Source organism: Xiphophorus hellerii, chromosome 3 (genome assembly GCF_003331165.1).
Source record: "Xiphophorus hellerii strain 12219 chromosome 3, Xiphophorus_hellerii-4.1, whole genome shotgun sequence".
NCBI lineage: Eukaryota > Metazoa > Chordata > Actinopteri > Cyprinodontiformes > Poeciliidae > Xiphophorus > Xiphophorus hellerii.
In genome coordinates this window covers 5507638-5526710 of record NC_045674.1, presented here as the reverse complement: position 1 = coordinate 5526710, position 19073 = coordinate 5507638, and the positions used below count along the sequence as shown (strand labels likewise).

The window sequence follows — 19073 nt, the reverse complement described above, 5'->3', positions numbered from 1 at the left end:
GCCCACATGAAGGAATAAACAAAGGCAGAGCAGGCTCTGCTAAACACAGTTCTGGTCTGAAGTCTATATGCATTCATTACTGACATGAATAGGATATTAATTTGGGTCTTTGAGTGATTTATTTCAGCTGCTCATTCTAAAGATGAACTGGACTGAAAAAAACTTAATTAAAAAATGAAATAAAGGACTTGATTTGTACATTTTGGCTGCGTTGTGCTTCTATCAGAGAAGGCACAACACAGCCTGAGATTGACCACAACCTGAGGGAAACTTGCAGTGCTCCTGTTTTTCATGTTTCTCAGTGAGATGAAATTAGTTTTTGTTTTTGTCGGTGCTCTGACAAAAACTTCTCAAACACAATCAAATATTCATATTTAATTTGCCCTGGCAATATGAGATTAGTAGAATTTTAATATTTGTTTTTATGTTGCTAAAAAGGTCCAAGAGTCAAAATCAAAGTGAAACAGTTGATGTTTGATTAGACCTTTTAAACATACAAGGATCACAAAACTTTTTAAAATGTGTAAAAGCTATTTTTGATGCTAATTAGTTTTTGAAAACAAGCATTTTTAAAAAAAGTCTTTATTATCCACAGCTGACCAAACAGAAGTAAAGTGCATGAGGTGGCTTGTTTGGGTGGCTCTTTTCAATAAGAATTCCCATAGTCAGATCTTCATGTTTACATCACAGTTCACAGTACAGCACCTAATGATCTGTAGTTCTGATTACTGCTTCAGTTTCTGCAGAACCTCCCTGGTCAGCTCCTTACTATACCGGTTGATCTTCCAGTGTCCTGGCATCCATCCGTGGAGAAAACGATTGAAATCCGTCCATGCGAATGCAAACATCTCTCTCCACTCCTTCTCAAGAGCATTAAAGTTCACGTCTTTATTAACAAATGCCTTCAGTTCTGTGAAATAGTGGTCCAATAATCCCGGTACCCGTTTGCCACATTCCCTCTCATCCATGCAGCTACCGAGAAAATACACAACATCTTTCATCCCACAGCCACCGCCGACGTACTGAAAGTCTACGGCGGCCACTTCCAGTCCGCTCTTTGAGAAGCAGAAGTTGGCCAGCTTGGCGTCTCCGTGAACGATGGTTTTAAAGTGACACTCGTTGAGGACCCTGTCGATGTCGCTCGCTGCCGCTTTGAGCTCAACGTCGTCCATGGCTTCCAGCTCATCCGGTCGGGTCTCCAGGTGCCAGTAGGTGCCAACCGGCCACAGACCCTCTGGGGTCACACCCAGGAAGAGAGCATGGAAGTGGGCGAGCCAGCTCAAGCAGACCCTTATCTCTTTGTCCTTAATGCTGGTTCTGTAAATGAAAACATGAACATCCAGCATTAAAAATCACATTTCGTCTGCCTTGTCAGGGAGACCTATGAAGACATTGCTGCAATACTCGGTTCAACTAAAGGTAAACATACTATAGCCTTAATATAAATAATATATTTGCTGTAAATAAATATAGATACAAAGATAAATCAACATTTTCTACTTGTAGTTAGTAAGACAATTTCTGATAGAATTTCAGTTTCTTCATTTAGAGAGTGCATAGTGTATTATTAAAGGGGCAGGAGTTGTTGATTTTTTATACAAGTGTGACAATGTGGGGTTTGCTCTGTTCAGAAGAGAACAACAATACAGGCAGTTTGCGCAAAGATTGTGATTATAAATTATTTCATATTCGTGGTTAATGGTTTATAACACTTCTGGTTAGGTGAAGCGGTTTCAGAGATACTCACATTTACGAACTGCTTTAATTTTGACTGTCTGTGGTCATACCTTCTTTGGTCATAACCCTCCACATCCAGATCTTCCAGAACTATCAGCATCTCGTCGCCATAGGAACGGGCGGCAAGGCAGACGGGGATGCGGCAGCTCTGATTAGTGGAGTAGTTCTGGTACCAGTGGGTCTCCACCTGGTAGGACCTGACTTTACGGACGTGGGAGCGATCCGTGTTCCAGCCGCCCGGGTGTTCTGCCTCTTCCGGAAACTTGATGTGTTTGACCACCACAGAGGGCCGCCCACAGCCCTCAAGGTGCAGCCGCACTATCTCCCCGTAACCGCTCCACAGAGTCTGGATCTTAGCGCCGACACGCAGCGATGAAGCACCGCATGTCTGCAGGATGAGGTCCCGGCACTCCTGCTTCATTTCCACGGACAGATCTGAACCACCGCAGTGAAGTTAGTTTCAAGTTGGATATTCGATATTCGAGCTCCGCGGAGTAAGCGGCGTTTAGCTCAAGGTTGATCCGATTTATGAACGCTACTGTCGGCCAGCGGTTCTCCACCGCTCCCGGCCCGAGCTCCGCGGAGTAACCGACGTTTAGCTGAAAGTTGATCCGATTTCGGAACGCTACTCTCGGCCAGCGGTTCTCCACCGCTCCCGGCCGCAGCGCCCGAAGGTTCACTTAGGGACTATCAACAAATTACTGAACCTAACATTCCTGTCAAAGAAATATAATGTTTTCTTCAATAGCTTCCAGGTCATGTGACCTATTGACTCAAAATCACTTTGGAATAATTATACTAGTCTCTTTAGATGAGGCACAGTCATTTGTTTTCCATTTTAAATCATTTTCAATTTTTAATTAATTTTTTTCATCAAAATTGAGTGTTTTTCTTCAATAGCTTCCAGGTCATGTGACCTATTGAGTCAAAATCACTTTGAAATAATTCTAATAGTCTCTTTAGATGAGGCACAGTCATTTGTTTTCCATTTTAAATCATTTTCCATTTTTTAGGAATTTTTTTCTTCAAAATTGAGGGTTTTTCTTCAATAGCTTCCAGGTCATGTGACCTATTGAGTCAAAATCACTTTGAACTTGTTCTACCAGTCTGTATAGATGAGGCACAGTCATTTGTTTTCCATTTTTAGCCATTTTCAATTTTTTAGGAATTTTTTTCTTCAAAATTGAGGGTTTTTATTCAATAGCTTCCAGGTCATGTGACCTATTGACTCAAAATCACTTTGGAATAATTCTAATAGTCTCTTTAATTGAGGCACAGACATTTGTTTTCCATTTTAAATCATTTTCCATTTTTAATTAATTTTTTTCATCAAAATTGAGTGTTTTTCTTCAATAGCTTCCAGGTCATGTGACCTATTGACTCAAAATCACTTTGAAATAATTCTAATAGTCTCTTTAGATGAGGCACAGTCATTTGTTTTCCATTTTTAGCCATTTTCCATTTTTTAGGAATTTTTTTCTTCAAAATTGAGGGTTTTTCTTCAATAGCTTCAAGGTCATGTGACCTATTGATTCAAAATCACTTTGAACTTGTTCTACCAGTCTGTATAGATGAGGCACAGTCATTTGATTTCCATTTTTAGCCATTTTCCATTTTTTAGGAATTTTTTTCTTCAAAATTGAGTGTTTTTCTTCAATAGCTTCCAGGTCATGTGACCTATTGACTCAAAATCATTTTGGAATAATTATACTAGTCTCTTTAGATGAGGCACAGTCATTTGTTTTCCATTTTAAATCATTTTCAATTTTTAATTAATTTATTTCATCAAAATTGAGAGTTTTTCTTCAATAGCTTCCAGGTCATGTGACCTATTGACTCAAAATCACTTTGAAATAATTCTAATAGTCTGTATAGATGAGGCACAGTCATTTGTTTTCCATTTTTAGCCATTTTCCATTTTTTAGGAATTTTTTTCTTCAAAATTGAGAGTTTTTCTTCAATAGCTTCCAGGTCATGTGACCTATTGATTCAAAATCACTTTGAACTTGTTCTACCAGTCTGTATAGATGAGGCACAGTCATTTGATTTCCATTTTTAGCCATTTTCCATTTTTTAGGAATTTTTTTCTTCAAAATTGAGGGTTTTTATTCAATAGCTTCCAGGTTATGTGACCTATTGAGTCAAAATCACTTTGAAATAATTCTAATAGTCTCTTTAGATGAGGCACAGACATTTGTTTGCGATCTAAATTAATTATAAATTTTAAAACACCTTCTCATTGAAAAGCAAAATTGTCAGTAAAAGTAAATACTGACATGTGGGAAAAGATTAATTGCGAGACATGTGCTTAAAGTTTGTCTTTATGTTAACATTTAATTTTTGAACATTTTTAATGCCATTTCAGGTAAACTTTGACAACTATGAAGCAGTTCTGTCATTTGTCCTTGTGAACAACAATCACTGGAAGTTGCTGGTTTGTGATTTTTTGTCTATAATCAATATTTTTTCATTTTATGGTTTGGATAGAGCATGACATATTCACATTAGTTTTAATGAAATTTTTCTTTGTTATGCCCCTTTACTTTGTTGATCTGTTTTAGTACATCAATGCAGAAGCCAGAACTGTATTCCTAATAGATCCTGCACAAGTATCATCTGAGCTTGTGGACTCCCAAAAGGCAGCTAAAAGAATACAGTAAATAAAGCTCTAATAAATTTTTAAAATGTATTAAAAATTAATAAATTTGCAAAGTGACCACATAGAGATTGAGTTAAAAATCTGAATGTATGTGACATTCAGATTTCTGAATATATTATTGAAATATATTATCCATAACATTTTTTCAAAATATATTATGTAAAAAATATTTCTATTAATTTAAATGTTTATGTAAATATTAATTTCAATAAACTTAACATTGTTGTTGTTAACAGAAACTGATAAGAGGAAAGCGTGAGTTGTCTTATGAGTGGAATTACAGAATACAATTGCTCTTACACAAATCATTTTGTTTGTTATCCAGAGAATACTTCAAAATGAGAAGGACATGCCATGGAAAAACAGACTGGGTTGGGATCCAATGGAAAGGGGGGACAATGCGCCACCCTATTCAACAAGACGGAAGCAGCTGTGGAGTTATTGTAGTCAAAGTAAATTAATGAGTTCATGTTTTTTGTTATACAAGTGTGGATACTGTGTAATTATTATAGAGAAAAGTTGTCTATCATCAAATACAGTCTCTCTGGTTAGTTAAAATGGGCTTTCGGAATTGTGGAAAGAGTGTGTATTCACTTGGAGAAATACAGACTCCCCCAACAGTAGCCCATAACTGGGGTCAGTGCAACATGCCACACAGTATTTGTAATTACAGTTCTTTCATCATCTTCTAAATGTTGAAACATTTAGATGTTTCACTACAGGTATCTGTACTAACAAACATACCTGTTTTAGTATATGTGGGTACACTATATATGTCCACATGAATGTTTTAAGTCTGATGCATTATAATGCCATAAAAAAAAGTCTTTAAAAACTTTTTTTTTCTTTAGATGGCAAAAGCACTGATGGAAGCCTTCCCTCTGATGCCAGATGTAGATTTTGACACAACAAAAAAGGCAATGAAAAGTGAAAGAAGAACTCTCGCTCTTCAAATCCTTGATGCATCAGGTATACCATGTGCATTTCGACTTACAATACATAAGTGGGGAGATTCTGCAATATATTGCAGAATCTCCCCAGCTCTTACATTACTGAACCAGTCTTGACTGGTGAATTTAAGGTTTTTTATTTTATTTGATTAAGATCAACCACCATCATCAAAGTCACCACAATAACCTCAATAAATGTGAAAACTAAAACATATACAAACATTGTAATACAAAACATGAACTTAACCAATAAAGATAACAAAACTAAACAGACCTCGCTGCTTTCGCTGGGGAACACTAAGTTTTAATTTCTTTGTGACAAGCACATCTTGACAGTTCAATTAATTCACTGTTTCAATGACTCTTTCAACTTATATAGAGTCTGCCCTCATTAGCTCCTGCAGCCCGTGAGGTCAATAAAAAAATAAATAAATTACAAAATGCAAATTCCATTTCACAAAATATAAACCACCAACAGTGCCAATCCAAACAAAGATATCTAAACGATATGCAACATTGATAATTTAGAAAATTTACTTTAGTTTACAAATGTATTTTATATAATCTCCAAGTATTAATAATTTTAAATTAATTTTCTGAAATAATTAGCTATTTTGTTATATATATATATATCGATCTATCAATCTATCTTGTTTGAATATGCTGTATATTCTTCTTGATTACAGTATTTGATGACCACTGTTGGTGTGCGATGTGCGCTGCATACAAAGCCCCGGGGTCTGGCCCTGGAATGACAGACTGGGTGAGAAATCAAGAGTTGTCAATGTAAAATTCAGAATTAGACACAGGAAATGACTCTTGGGAGCAATGAAATGTTTTATATAATAAATGACAAGCAATTAAACACCAAACTGTGTGACAGGAGATGAGTAAGTTCAATACTGCTAAACATGTATATTTTCTTGTATTTGTGAACAGATCCAGTGTGACAACTGTGACCGATGGTACCATGCCCTGTGCATAAATATGAAGAGCACAGAATTTCAAAAGAATAAAACAGGCAGTTGGAAATGTGTATTGTGTAGTTAATCTGAAAACTAGAAACTGTGTTCATTATTGTTCGAAATACGTTTTGAAAATATCTGTGGAAAATGAAAATGTAATATGTTTGTGTGGCATTGATGCTATGTGTGATGTATAAAGTGTACTGGAATCATTTCAAATTGATAAGTAATTTTATGACGTTATCTGAAAGCTATTGAGCAACAAACTTAAACTTTAAGGAAAAGATTCCTAAAAATTATAAAAAAAAAAACATAAAACATAAATAAATGTCTGTGCCTCATCTATAGGGACTAGTATAATTATTCCAAAGTGATTTTGAGTCAATAGGTCACATGACCTGGAAGCTATTGAAGAAAAACCCTCAATTTTGAAGAAAAAAATTCCTAAAAAATGGAAAATGGCTAAAAATGGAAATCAAATGACTGTGCCTCATCTATACAGACTGGTAGAACAAGTTCAAAGTGATTTTGAATCAATAGGTCACATGACCTTGAAGCTATTGAAGAAAAACCCTCAATTTTGAAGAAAAAAATTCCTAAAAAATGGAAAATGGCTAAAAATGGAAAACAAATGACTGTGCCTCATCTAAAGAGACTATTAGAATTATTTCAAAGTGATTTTGAGTCAATAGGTCACATGACCTGGAAGCTATTGAAGAAAAACACTCAATTTTGATGAAAAAAATTAATTAAAAATGGAAAATGATTTAAAATGGAAAACAAATGTCTGTGCCTCAATTAAAGAGACTATTAGAATTATTCCAAAGTGATTTTGAGTCAATAGGTCACATGACCTGGAAGCTATTGAATAAAAACCCTCAATTTTGAAGAAAAAAATTCCTAAAAAATTGAAAATGGCTAAAAATGGAAAACAAATGACTGTGCCTCATCTATACAGACTGGTAGAACAAGTTCAAAGTGATTTTGACTCAATAGGTCACATGACCTGGAAGCTATTGAAGAAAAACCCTCAATTTTGAAGAAAAAAATTCCTAAAAAATGGAAAATGGCTAAAAATGGAAAACAAATGACTGTGCCTCATCTATACAGACTGGTAGAACAATTTCAAAGTGATTTTGACTCAATAGGTCACATGACCTGGAAGCTATTGAATAAAAACCCTCAATTTTGATGAAATAAATTAATTAAAAATTGAAAATGATTTAAAATGGAAATCAAATGACTGTGCCTCAATTAAAGGGACTATTAGAATTATTTCAAAGTGATTTTGAGTCAATAGGTCACATGACCTGGAAGCTATTGAAGAAAAACTCTCAATTTTGAAGAAAAAAATTCCTAAAAAATGGAAAATGGCTAAAAATGGAAAACAAATGACTGTGCCTCATCTATACAGACTATTAGAATTATTTCAAAGTGATTTTGACTCAATAGGTCACATGACCTGGAAGCTATTGAAGAAAAACACTCAATTTTGATGAAAAAAATTAATTAAAAATGGAAAATGATTTAAAATGGAAAACAAATGTCTGTGCCTCAATTAAAGAGACTATTAGAATTATTCCAAAGTGATTTTGAGTCAATAGGTCACATGACCTGGAAGCTATTGAATAAAAACCCTCAATTTTGAAGAAAAAAATTCCTAAAAAATTGAAAATGGCTAAAAATGGAAAACAAATGACTGTGCCTCATCTATACAGACTGGTAGAACAAGTTCAAAGTGATTTTGACTCAATAGGTCACATGACCTGGAAGCTATTGAAGAAAAACCCTCAATTTTGAAGAAAAAAATTCCTAAAAAATGGAAAATGATTTAAAATGGAAAACAAATGACTGTGCCTCATCTAAAGAGACTATTAGAATTATTTCAAAGTGATTTTGACTCAATAGGTCACATGACCTGGAAGCTATTGAAGAAAAACACTCAATTTTGATGAAAAAAATTAATTAAAAATTGAAAATGATTTAAAATGGAAAACAAATGACTGTGCCTCATCTAAAGAGACTAGTATAATTATTCCAAAGTGATTTTGAGTCAATAGGTCACATGACCTGGAAGCTATTGAAGAAAACATTATATTTCTTTGACAGGAATGTTAGGTTCAGTAATTTGTTGATAGTCCCTAAGTGAACCTTCGGGCGCTGCGGCCGGGAGCGGTGGAGAACCGCTGGCCGAGAGTAGCGTTCCGAAATCGGATCAACTTTCAGCTAAACGTCGGTTACTCCGCGGAGCTCGGGCCGGGAGCGGTGGAGAACCGCTGGCCGACAGTAGCGTTCATAAATCGGATCAACCTTGAGCTAAACGCCGCTTACTCCGCGGAGCTCGAATATCGAATATCCAACTTGAAACTAACTTCACTGCGGTATCTGACCCAAAGGGACAGTGGAGCGAAGTGTTTAAGTAACGTTGACAAAAGATATTTGTTGTGATCCGATTTTTGCGATTAAGCAGAAAAACCAAAAACAAACAGTTATGGTAAAGACTTGAATAAAAGAAAACAAATGAAGGACGTTAAATGAGGCGTCATATTCAAAAAAAGAAAAACAAGGATCGAGTATTACAAGTATTTACCCTCAGCTTCCTGATGGAGACTCCTCTTCTTCTTCAACTGTGTTTTTTATCTGTTGGCGCATTGCCGCCACCTTGTGGAAAGCAGTGGGAATTAGAAAAGAAAAACTGAAATTAAATAATCCTTACTCTCTTTTTCTTTAAAGTTTTAGACCGTAAAGCCGGGACCTTTTCAAAATCTTCTAAATAACGTTTGTTTTGTTATAAATCTATCCTTTCAATATGGTATTTACTTAAATCTAATATAGCATATAATAGTAGCATGCCACCCCCAAACAAAGAGAGGCAGTTGACCCTCCTTCTCTTCGTGGCTTGGTGATACTTCCTAGTTACTTTGATCACCTTCAGCTCCACTTGTAAATCAATTGTAATAGAATTTGCTTTTGTCCGGAATTATAGCTTAAAGAACAGCACTGATTTGTGTAGAGGCAAAGTTTTAACAGTATTAGATACTGAATGCCAAACACATAAAACAATAAAGGTAACCTACTGTTCTTCCTTGAACAGATTAGGATAGGTCTGTGGCAGTGATGTGGGGTAAAGGGAGGCAAGTGAGGCAGAGCCTCACCTGTCATAATGGAAAAATATGATAAAATAACTTATTTTGCTATTTTCACCCTGTACTATAAAGTATTTATTTATTCTCCCCTCCAGGGGGTCTTTTTGTGGGCTCTAGTGTCCCTTAAATGAAAGTAGGCTGACAGGAAAAGGGGGAAGACATGCGGCAAATGTCGCCTGGTCCGGGAATCGAACCCGCGATGGCCGCGTCGAGGACCCAAGGCCTCCAAACGTGGGCACGCCCAAAGTATTTATTTTTTATTTAGCTTAACCAATTTTTATTATTTTTACTTCAAAATCGCTGAATCCTCTGAACTTCCCATTCAAATGCTGGGAAGCGCAGCAGGTGAGGCAGCAGCGAGCTGAGCCTCACCTGGGATTGATCAACCTCTCGCTAACTGCAATGGCTGCCATGACAGCATGTTCCTCCTGTCTGCACGTCGCCAATAAAATGGTTAAAAAACATTTAATGTATGAACTGATTTTCATAATTTAGCTCATGTATATGTAACGGATATTAGATATACAGGTGAAATTCTTGCTAAAATATGTTTTGTAAATATCTTTGTATGTATTTCATAATTGCCTTGTGTTGAGTGGTGTTTGGCGCCCCCTACTGGTTGCCGTAACAGAGACAGTAACAGCAAGCTAGCCATGGAGCTAGCCATGGAGCTGGCCATGGAGCTGGCCATGGAGCTGGCCATGGAGCTGGCCATGGAGTAAAGTGCTGCGATATATTTATGGTTTTCTCCTCTTACCACAGCAATCACTTATTAATAATAGCAAAACAAACATTAAGGCTAAAACCATACTACTGCAACAGGCTGGATGTTCTGCTCTTTTAGTGAGAAATATTTCAATGAGTTTTTAGGGGCGTTGTTGTCAGTTGCTATGGCAACAAGTCTGAGTGTGTGTGTGTGTGTGTGGCCTGGCCAATGCAAAGAGCGAGAAAGACATGGTTTTGAGTTGTACTTCAATGGTTTTTCCCTTTGCTGTGGAGCACAGCACGAAATTAATAATAGCCTACTTAAATTTCCAAGTCGCAAGTAAAAGAATTGTCTTTTTGCCCTCCAGCGTTGTCCGCATACGCGAAGTTTCCTCATATAAACATGCAGGTGGTCTCCATTTGTATATCTGATTATGATTAAGTCGGTGCCTGACCAGCTTTGCACGTCACTGGTCTGTAGACATTACATTTCATCAAGTTCATTACATTTTTGTGCACAAAATCATTCTCATATAATCATTCCAAACTGGACCAATGGCTACAACAGATCCCAGGAACAACATCAGACATCTCAGTCCAGAAATGTGCAGTCCTTGGCACAGCCAAGATACTGCGCAGAACCCTCAAGCTCCCAGGCCTCTGTAGTATTTTTTTTGTTTTTGAGCAGTATATATATACTGTATATATATTTTATCCATCTCATCAACCTGTTCTTATTCAAAAGTACTAGTGAGGTCAATGCAGCTGCTTGGTGTTTGAAAGTTTAGACGTCATCTTATTTGGAATGAAAGGAAGACGCCTTCTTCAAAATTCACGGTTCTTCTTTTGATTTTCATAAGCAAAGTTTGTCTTTGAGGTAAATCTTCGTGGGTCATATCTTTGTCTTAGCAAGATGGTATATTTGATCAGGGTGGATTTCTCTAATTTAAAGCAGTTTAACAGAAGTATTTCTCTCCTTGTAGATTTCCTGTTTTTGGTCATTTGTCATGCTTGTAGTAAATGTTTTAGATCAGGGGCGTCAAACTCATTTTCATTTTGGGCCATATCAAAACTCACAATGTTCTTAAAGAGCCGGTTGAGCCTGGATATGTTGATAAAACCCATTATATAGTTAAAAAACCAATAGTTGTTTCAGTGTTCAGTAAGTGTCTCTTAAAATTAAATAATATTGAACATCTTTTCACACTGATCAGTCCAACCAGAATTTTGTGATGATTTTGTGTGTTTTTTGCAATCAAAATTATAGATTTTGATTGCAATGATCAGTGATCATGATTTGTGGTCCTAATTTAAAAATATTTGTAAAGAATTTTTATATTTGTGCTAATGTACGACGTTTGACATGACTTTTTTATTCATCGCCATATCAATCATTGGCTATAACTTGACATCAAGAAAGGCTGAGGCAGGCAAATTTTGGAATTTGTAGACTGTGTGAATTTTGTTTGAGTTTTGAGTGAGTTTTAGAGATTTGTTGAAAATCTGGAGGGACTTATTGATGTAATTTGGAGTTTGGAGGGCCACATAAAAAGCTACGGCGGGCCACATTTGGCCCCAAAGGCCTTGAGTTTGACACATGTGCTTTAGATCATTAAACAAATGTTCAAATCAGAAAATACTAAATGCAGTTTCGAAATTATAATTTTATATGAAGATGGGGGTAAAGTTGTCCAGAACTAAAGCTTTCACATGCAGTTTCTTAAAATGCTCCTTTAAGTAGTTTAACATTTTTTACGTTTTTATCAAATTACAAACAGAAACTTCAATGTATTTTATTATAATTTTATGTAATAGACCAACACAAAGTGAAATGTAAGACAAAATATGTAAGTTTTTTTTCTTTTAATTAATCCCAAAAATGTCTGGTGTCTTTTGTATTTAGTCTGCCTCAGTCTGTAATTTCAAAATAAAATCAATCTGCCAATTTATTTGCTTTCTTCAATTTAACAGTTTTATTAAAAACTCTTTTAGAACTAAACCAGAATGCAGAACCTATTGATATTATATGGTGGCCTTACATTTTCTTACGCTACACTATCAAATACAAACCAGTAAGTAATCCTTGATTTGTTTGCACAACCAGATTAAGATTAGATAGAAAGAAAAAAAAATACATACATTGTTTCGTTTAAATGTTGCACATTCTGTCATGACTTGCAATTACACAAAAATACTAAGCTATTAAACTTCATTTCCTTGCTGAGGAAATCTGAGCTGGTCTAGAAACTCATCACAGTTGGTACAACTACATTTAAACAGAAGCAAACAGCCTGACATTACAGTTAAACTCCATTAAAACCAAGACTATTAATCAAATGAGGAATGCTTAAACTGTTCTAGTGGCTCTAACTACTTCTACAAGTGAATAGAAGAAATTCAACTACACAGTTTTAGTTTATCTGTTCATGCTTTGCTTTAAATTTAAGCTTTATATGATGCTAAATGCTACGTTGTTATTTTCAGGTATCTTGTTTTACAGGTGACCTCTGCTGCCTTGAACAGGTATAAAAACAGGTTTGTTACATTTTCTTTTGCATAAAATCATTATTAGGTCATATTTCTGGATGGTAAGTCAACAGTAAAACACTGGTCTTTTCCGCTGAACAATGTACTCAGCGGTGGAACCAGCTGCCCAAACATGGCGGAAATCAGCTTTGGTGTTGCTAGGTGACGGGCTGGGGTTGCTAGGTAACGGCACAGTGCCTGACTGTGACTCTGGAAGCTTTTGAAACTCAATTTTCAGAAACCAAAAAACTTTAACTTACTGCCTAAATATAGCTGGGTGTTTTGTTTTTTTCCCAATTCAATTCAGTAAAAAAGACTTTATTGATCCCCAAAACAGTCTTTTGAAGTACTTCATCTGTTTTTAGAAGCAGTTGAAACCCAAATGTAAGTATAAAGACGTACAAAAAGTGAGTTTTGAGTAATAGATCCCCTTTAAAACCTAAGATACCATTACTTTCTATGACAATAATTTGCAATCTGATTGAGCAAAAGGTAAAAACACAAGGCCTGTAAATCAGCAGATGTAATTAATTTGCTGCATTCAGTTTTCTTTGTTTTTCTTGGAGACAATCTTCCATTTCACTTTGAAATCAGTCCATCCCTGGTTCGTCAGCAAGGCACCAAGCTGAGGAAGGGAACATTTTGTTACGTTCCTTTATTTGTATTGAGACAAGTAAAAGGGAACGTGGTCACTTTACCTGCTGGAGGACCTGGGCGTTGACGGCTGGATCGGTCAGATCGACGTCGCTTGTCATCGTCATTTTCACAGTGGTGCTCGTTTTTACCACTGAGCAGAAAAAATAATCCATGTCACAACCACAAGACAAAACTGTGATGGAGTTTTACGGCCTTTGTAGAAAAAAGGAGTAAATCTGGGAAAAGTGAGTTAATTTATGAATCTAAAAAGTAAAAACTTTACTTTAAAAAAAAAAAATTAGAAAATTTCTGAGATTCATATCAAAATTTGAGTTTTTTTCCAGCCATTTTTTGACTTTCCAAACTCTGAAATTTCAAAGTTTTTTCTAGAAAATGTCTGAGATTATCAAAATGTAAGTTTTTCCAGCAAATTTTTAACTTCCTAAACTCAGAAATTTCCAAGTTTCATTAAAATTTCTGAGATTAATCTCAAAATCTCTGAGTTTTCTTCAAGAGCTCACTCAGAATTTTCCAAATTTGTTTCTGACATTTCTGAGTTTTGTTCCAGCATTTTTTAAACTTTTGTATCTCATAAATTTCTAACATTCTTCTTAGACATTCCTGAGATTAGTCTAAATTTTTTTGAGTTTTCAAACTCTGAAATTTCCAAGATTTTTCTAGAAAGTTTTTTAACGTCTGAGTTTTGTTCTAGCAAACTTATAACTTTTCAATTTCATACATTTCCAAACTTTTCTAGGACATTTCTGAGATTAATTTCAGTTTTTTCTAGCAAATTTTTAACTTTTCAAACTCCAAAATTTACGTATTTTTTTCTATAAATTTTCTGACATTCAAACTTTCAGAATTTTTTTCAAGGAAAATTTGCTTTTCAACCTCATAAATGTTTTTCCTCTAGAAATTTTTATCTCAAAGTTTGTTCCTACTACAACATTGTTAAAAACAGAGTTTTTTGTCATAACATCTTATTATTTAACAATCACCTTGTTCACAAATGAAGACTTTGGTGGCACTACACTTTTCATCACCCCACATATGTGCTGTATTCTCGCAGACACAGTTCTGAATACCCCCGTAGTTGTCTGGTTCAGGAGAGACCCATCGTCGGAAGAGGCTGGGACTCTTGTCAGACCAGCTCCACGGCACTCGGTACAGCCCGATCCAAACATCGACTCCAACTGGAATTAACTGTTTGACTGCAGAGTTTTCTGCCTCGTTCTCAATCATTGCCAAGTCGGTGTGATGCGTTCTGCAGTAACTCTGAGCATCACTCCATGTTGCCGGAGTTGCGATGAACACATGTTGTTTCACATTGAGCTCTGTGACTGCATAAAAACAAAAGCATGTTTTATTTTAAAAGAAACTAACTACGACAGAATATTAGTGCCACAGTAAAAAATAAATAAATAAAATTACGAGAATAAAGTGATAACAATATGAGAATAATGTCATAATATTAAGCAAATAAATATTGTGAGAATAAAGTAGAAGTAATACTAGAATAAAGTCACAATATTTTGAGAATAAAGTCACAGTAGTCGTAATATTATGACTTTCTTCTCGTATTTCATTTTTTTATATTTTTGCGTGGCCCTGTACTCTGTTGTAATAAACACAAAAGTTAGTGAAATTTAAATTAACCTCACATTTCTATACCAAAATATATAGAGTCTAAATTTTTACTCACCTTTGTAACAAATAAATTCGCGTTTCATCTCACAGTTAGCATCATACCAGTACCCAGCATTAGCCATTGACACGCACATCTCCCCTGAATTTTTGAAGTTTGGATCACCAGTGCCCCACAACCGGTAACCAGTTTTACTGGTTTCTCTGGTTGCAGACCATCTCCAGGAGTTGGACTTGTTGCCCATTGCAGTTTGCCAGGCATTCGGATCATCCCAGAGTCCGATCCATGCCCAGGAATAGGAAATATTAGGTTGCAGCCTCTTTATGTCGTCCAAGCTCTCAAACGTGGCCAGGTCGGTGTAATGCTCCCTGCAGAACTGCTGAGCTTTAGGCCAGGTCACTAACTGGTTAACATAGTAGTACTTTCGTAGAGGGAACTGCAAGCAGGAGCCGAGGCAAAAACCTGAATATTGAAAAAGAAATGGTTGAAGGTAATGATTAATGAATTAGGTTTATGGCTTACATTGTGCTTTATGTAGGAAATTGTTACAGGAGTAATGATCACATATCCCTCACCCCACCACACAGATTTTGCATAGTGATCCTCTTCAGGCATTTGTGATAGCTAGCTAGCAATAGCTACGTTTCTATTACAAATGTGCACAAAACTTTTTAAATATTCTGAAACCGCCACCCCTCACAAAATTTAGCAATTGTAATGTTTCCATTAAATCACATGCGAATATGTTTGTTAACGCTGTCTTTAAAAAACATGCCGCACCATGAACCTCCAACTACTGTACTTTCTGTTCAATCAATCAATCAATCAAATTTTATTTGTATAGCACATTTCAGCAGCAAGGCATTTCAAAGTGCTTTACATCATTACAAACACAGAAACATAATACAATATAGAATCAATCATTAAGTCAAGTTACATCAATAAATTTGTAATTGATTACATTTCAAATACAATTCTAAACAGGTGGGTTTTTAGTTGAGATTTAAAAGAAGTCAGTGTTTCAGCTGTTTTAAAGTTTTCTGGAAGTTTGTTCCAAATTTGTGGTGCATAGATGCACCATCTGCTGTTGTCTTCTTCTTCGTGGTTTGCGCCAGCGACAACATCCGGTTGTTGCTGATGTGACTCGTGTGTTAGGAAAAAAGTGTTTCCATTGCACTTTTGTGAAATAAATCAAAAGCTACCTCGGGCTAGAGCTAAAACAAGTTTTTTTCGAAATTGGAGAATTTCCATGAAGCGAATTTATTTGACCTTTGGCGCGTGACGTCACGCTCTTCAGACCGCTGCGCGCTCCGCCATGATGGATGTCAAAACAACCAGTGAGCCCGCTAGTTCCTGTCAAAAAACCGAATTTGTTGCCTAATATCGTTTTATTTTGTTGGTTTGACTGTCAAAATGGTCACAGGGTGCTGGGCTGTCGGCAAACGGATGAGGATGATAACCAAACTTTTCATTTTATCGTCTTGATGAGGAAAACAGACGGTGAAGGATAGCAGCAGCTGTCAATCATGACTGCAAACCCTCGGCTTGATCGCGGATTTGCAGCAAAAACATTTTACAAGGTAAGAAGGTTAACGTTCATATACTTAATAAGTTAGCAAGCTTAGTCGGGTGCAATAAAATATTATTTTATACAAGGTACGCAGCTAATTATTTGTAATCAAGGAAAAATGCGCAACCAGCGTAGCCTAACTGGTAAGACATACGCAGACTTTGTCATTCAACTGCACATTTAAAATGTACATATTGCGCACACATAATAAAACAAATAAGTAAATGACAATAAAATGCATCAATAGAAATAAAAGATTAAGAGGAGCTTAGTACTCTTATGGCTCTGGAAACAAAATTAAAGACATGTTGGTATAAATAATGTAGCGTAACCTTTGGTGCAACCTAATGGTGCAATTTAATCAAATCAGAAAACATGTCAGGAGGAAGAACGTGATCAGTATTTAAGCTAGTTATTTCCAGATTTTGTAAATACTGGCGTCTATGAACCCCAACTAGCTGTGCTACTTCCACAGACAAATTATCGTGACTTGAACAAGTAAGAGCCAAGACTATACGGGCAAAAACGCTTGCATACTCCTGCCCTCACTTCCCACATCCATCATGGCGCCTCAGCGTAATTAGGTGATGTAGTTGCAAAATGCCAATAACATGAGACAGATAATGTGTGAAAAAATCAAACTCCTATGTCTCCACCATGTGGCCCTACTGCCATCTACTGAAATACTCCCTCTGGTTAGAAACAACCAATCAGAACCAGGAGAAGGGTCTTAGTGCTGTCAATCATGCTCATGAATGTTCCAGTGTGTACAAGCTAAAGTTTGCTATTTTGCTGCAGTTGTGCTAATGGTGGAGAAACCATTATCTGCTATCATCGGTGGCCATGCTAACTAGCCTGCGAATTAATGGCAGGCTCTGCTGTGGGAGAGGAACAGTGACATATTGCAGCATGTACACGAGCATGATGGACAATGCTAAGTCGTGCCTCCAGCTCTTATGGTCTTGGCAGCCGGTCATCTCCATAGGGAAAGATGAAGAACAACTAAGATTACTTTGCAATAAAAAAATACTTGTGAAGTTGTGAAATAAATTTAGATATTTTACTTCGCTAATTAGTAATTACATTTTATAAACAGATGCTTATTTAACTTCTCTCTCACCAGATTTCTCATCTCTAGCTGTTTTTTAGGCTCTTACCAAAGAGGAGTGCCGTTCCAACCGTTTGTTTGTTCATTGTAGAAGTTTCTGCAAAAGCAAACAATTATAAAACATCTAGAAAATATAAATATACTCCTGTATAAAATGGAAAGAAATCTTTGATTTACTCATTATAGAGTAAATAAAAAATGACAAGCAAAATATAAGTTTCTGTCTAATTTACATTTATTAGATTTTTAAAAAGATTTTTTTGGAACTTTTTAATTAGATTTACACAATTCAAATCATAGCATTACCAGAGCCAGGTGATTAGACAAAAAGCAATACAAAATTTCCCTTGTTTTGGAGTTGATTTAAATTTTTAGATATAAATAAATTGAATTTACAAGACAATTGGTCTCTGGAAAATATGCTTAAAATGATAAACTCTCAGTTGTTGGTAAATTAGTCGAATACGTTGTTATGAATGCTGATGAAACAAAACCTATCAAAAATAATCAAAACTTCAACCTGTTAATAGCTGCTAAAATGTAAAAGCAATACTCACGACGTTAGCAGCTTGCTGCTCCAAGGTTGACATCTCAGCTTTTGAAGATGGGAAGAAGATGAGAAATGTGCAGTTTGTCACAAAATTTACATATGCAAATGTTGACATTTAGATATAATATTTGTAGGTTATTTAAATGACACAATTCTACAAGTGAGTACATTCAAGAAGTTAGATAAAAGACAATACTTTGTCTTTTACAAGGAATTTTCTAAACTCCAAAAGCTGAAAATGTTAAACTTTTGAAATGCAGAAATTTTCTGAGATTAATCTCAAAATTTCTGAGTTATTTTGTTGAAATTTTCTTTTTTTCTTTCTACAATGGCCCTGACTCACTGTCATACTTTGAGTACTGGCATGCAGGTTGGAAGTTTTATTTCATTTAGAAACATTAGTAATTTTAGTGCCAAGCTCAATTTTTTAATGAGAAAACAAGCTATTTGCCATAGAAACCTACAAAAACAACAACCATTCATTAAATATTTAAGATAAAAGCTTTAGCTTGTGTGAACGGGAAGATTGTTTGTTTTCTAACATCAGCAAAGTTTTAATTGGCATCAAGTCAGCAAAATTAACTCTAAATACAAAAAGTAGCACAACCAAATAAGAAAGGTGTGAAACACAGATTGAATTTTTTACGTCTAAATATCCAGTATGAAAAATGCTAAACTTTTTGTCGTTTGTCACGTTTGCTGGTTGTTTCATTAGAACCCAAGTCTGACTCCATTATTTTAGAGCTTTATGTTGAACCTTGTTTACTTCATTTACTTTCAGCTTGTTGGTGTCTGAAAACATAATTTCCTATTCAAACAAGCTGAATTTGCATTTTTAGGAAGTGAGTTAGCTGCCCCATTTGCCTGTGTTTG

General features: G+C 35.7%; 3 protein-coding genes across 4 annotated transcripts; 1 reads left to right on the top strand and 2 right to left on the bottom strand.

The window, feature by feature from the left end:
- Positions 1-564: 564 nt before the first annotated feature.
- pkdc (protein kinase-like domain containing) lies at positions 565-8954 on the bottom strand. Of its 2 annotated transcripts, none has more exons than XM_032555156.1 (3): positions 8902-8954; positions 1788-2172; positions 565-1317 (listed from the first exon to the last, which is right to left on the bottom strand). In XM_032555156.1, exons 2-3 carry the CDS (start codon positions 2156-2158, stop codon positions 726-728), a joined length of 963 nt encoding a protein of 320 aa, XP_032411047.1. In that variant the 5' UTR covers positions 2159-2172; positions 8902-8954; the 3' UTR covers positions 565-725. The 2 variants fall into 2 exon arrangements, with proteins under 2 accessions (XP_032411047.1, XP_032411056.1); XM_032555165.1 differs by lacking the exon at positions 8902-8954 and adding an exon at positions 8702-8890 and having other exon boundaries at positions 1788-2177.
- Positions 3907-6530, top strand: LOC116714588 (uncharacterized). The gene is made up of 6 exons (XM_032555259.1): positions 3907-4171; positions 4299-4393; positions 4722-4848; positions 5248-5365; positions 6033-6109; positions 6286-6530. The coding sequence occupies exons 1-6, from the start codon at positions 4091-4093 to the stop codon at positions 6394-6396; spliced, it is 609 nt and encodes a 202-aa protein (XP_032411150.1). The 5' UTR covers positions 3907-4090; the 3' UTR covers positions 6397-6530.
- Positions 8955-12985: 4031 nt separating the features above from the next.
- LOC116714567 (putative C-type lectin domain family 20 member A) lies at positions 12986-18268 on the bottom strand. Its single transcript, XM_032555209.1, has 6 exons — positions 18208-18268; positions 17700-17747; positions 15030-15434; positions 14326-14667; positions 13387-13475; positions 12986-13313 (listed from the first exon to the last, which is right to left on the bottom strand). The coding sequence occupies exons 2-6, from the start codon at positions 17734-17736 to the stop codon at positions 13230-13232; spliced, it is 957 nt and encodes a 318-aa protein (XP_032411100.1). The 5' UTR covers positions 17737-17747; positions 18208-18268; the 3' UTR covers positions 12986-13229.
- Positions 18269-19073: the final 805 nt, after the last annotated feature.

Bases quoted from the DNA above. Each gene is read 5' to 3' on its own strand.
- pkdc (XM_032555156.1), bottom strand. From the start codon at position 2,158: ATGAAGCAGGAGTGCCGGGACCTCATCCTGCAGACATGCGGTGCTTCA. The intron at 1,318-1,787 runs GTATGACCACAG...TTTCATTTACAG, and splicing joins GAGGGTTATGACCAAAGAAG to AACCAGCATTAAGGACAAAG.
- LOC116714588 (XM_032555259.1), top strand. From the start codon at position 4,091: ATGCCATTTCAGGTAAACTTTGACAACTATGAAGCAGTTCTGTCATTT. The intron at 4,172-4,298 runs GTTTGTGATTTT...GATCTGTTTTAG, and splicing joins ACAATCACTGGAAGTTGCTG to TACATCAATGCAGAAGCCAG. The intron at 4,394-4,721 runs GTAAATAAAGCT...TTTGTTATCCAG, and splicing joins AAGGCAGCTAAAAGAATACA to AGAATACTTCAAAATGAGAA.
- LOC116714567 (XM_032555209.1), bottom strand. From the start codon at position 17,736: ATGAACAAACAAACGGTTGGAACGGCACTCCTCTTTG. The intron at 15,435-17,699 runs GTAAGAGCCTAA...TTCAATATTCAG, and splicing joins TGGAACGGCACTCCTCTTTG to GTTTTTGCCTCGGCTCCTGC. The intron at 14,668-15,029 runs GTGAGTAAAAAT...GTTTTTATGCAG, and splicing joins CGAATTTATTTGTTACAAAG to TCACAGAGCTCAATGTGAAA.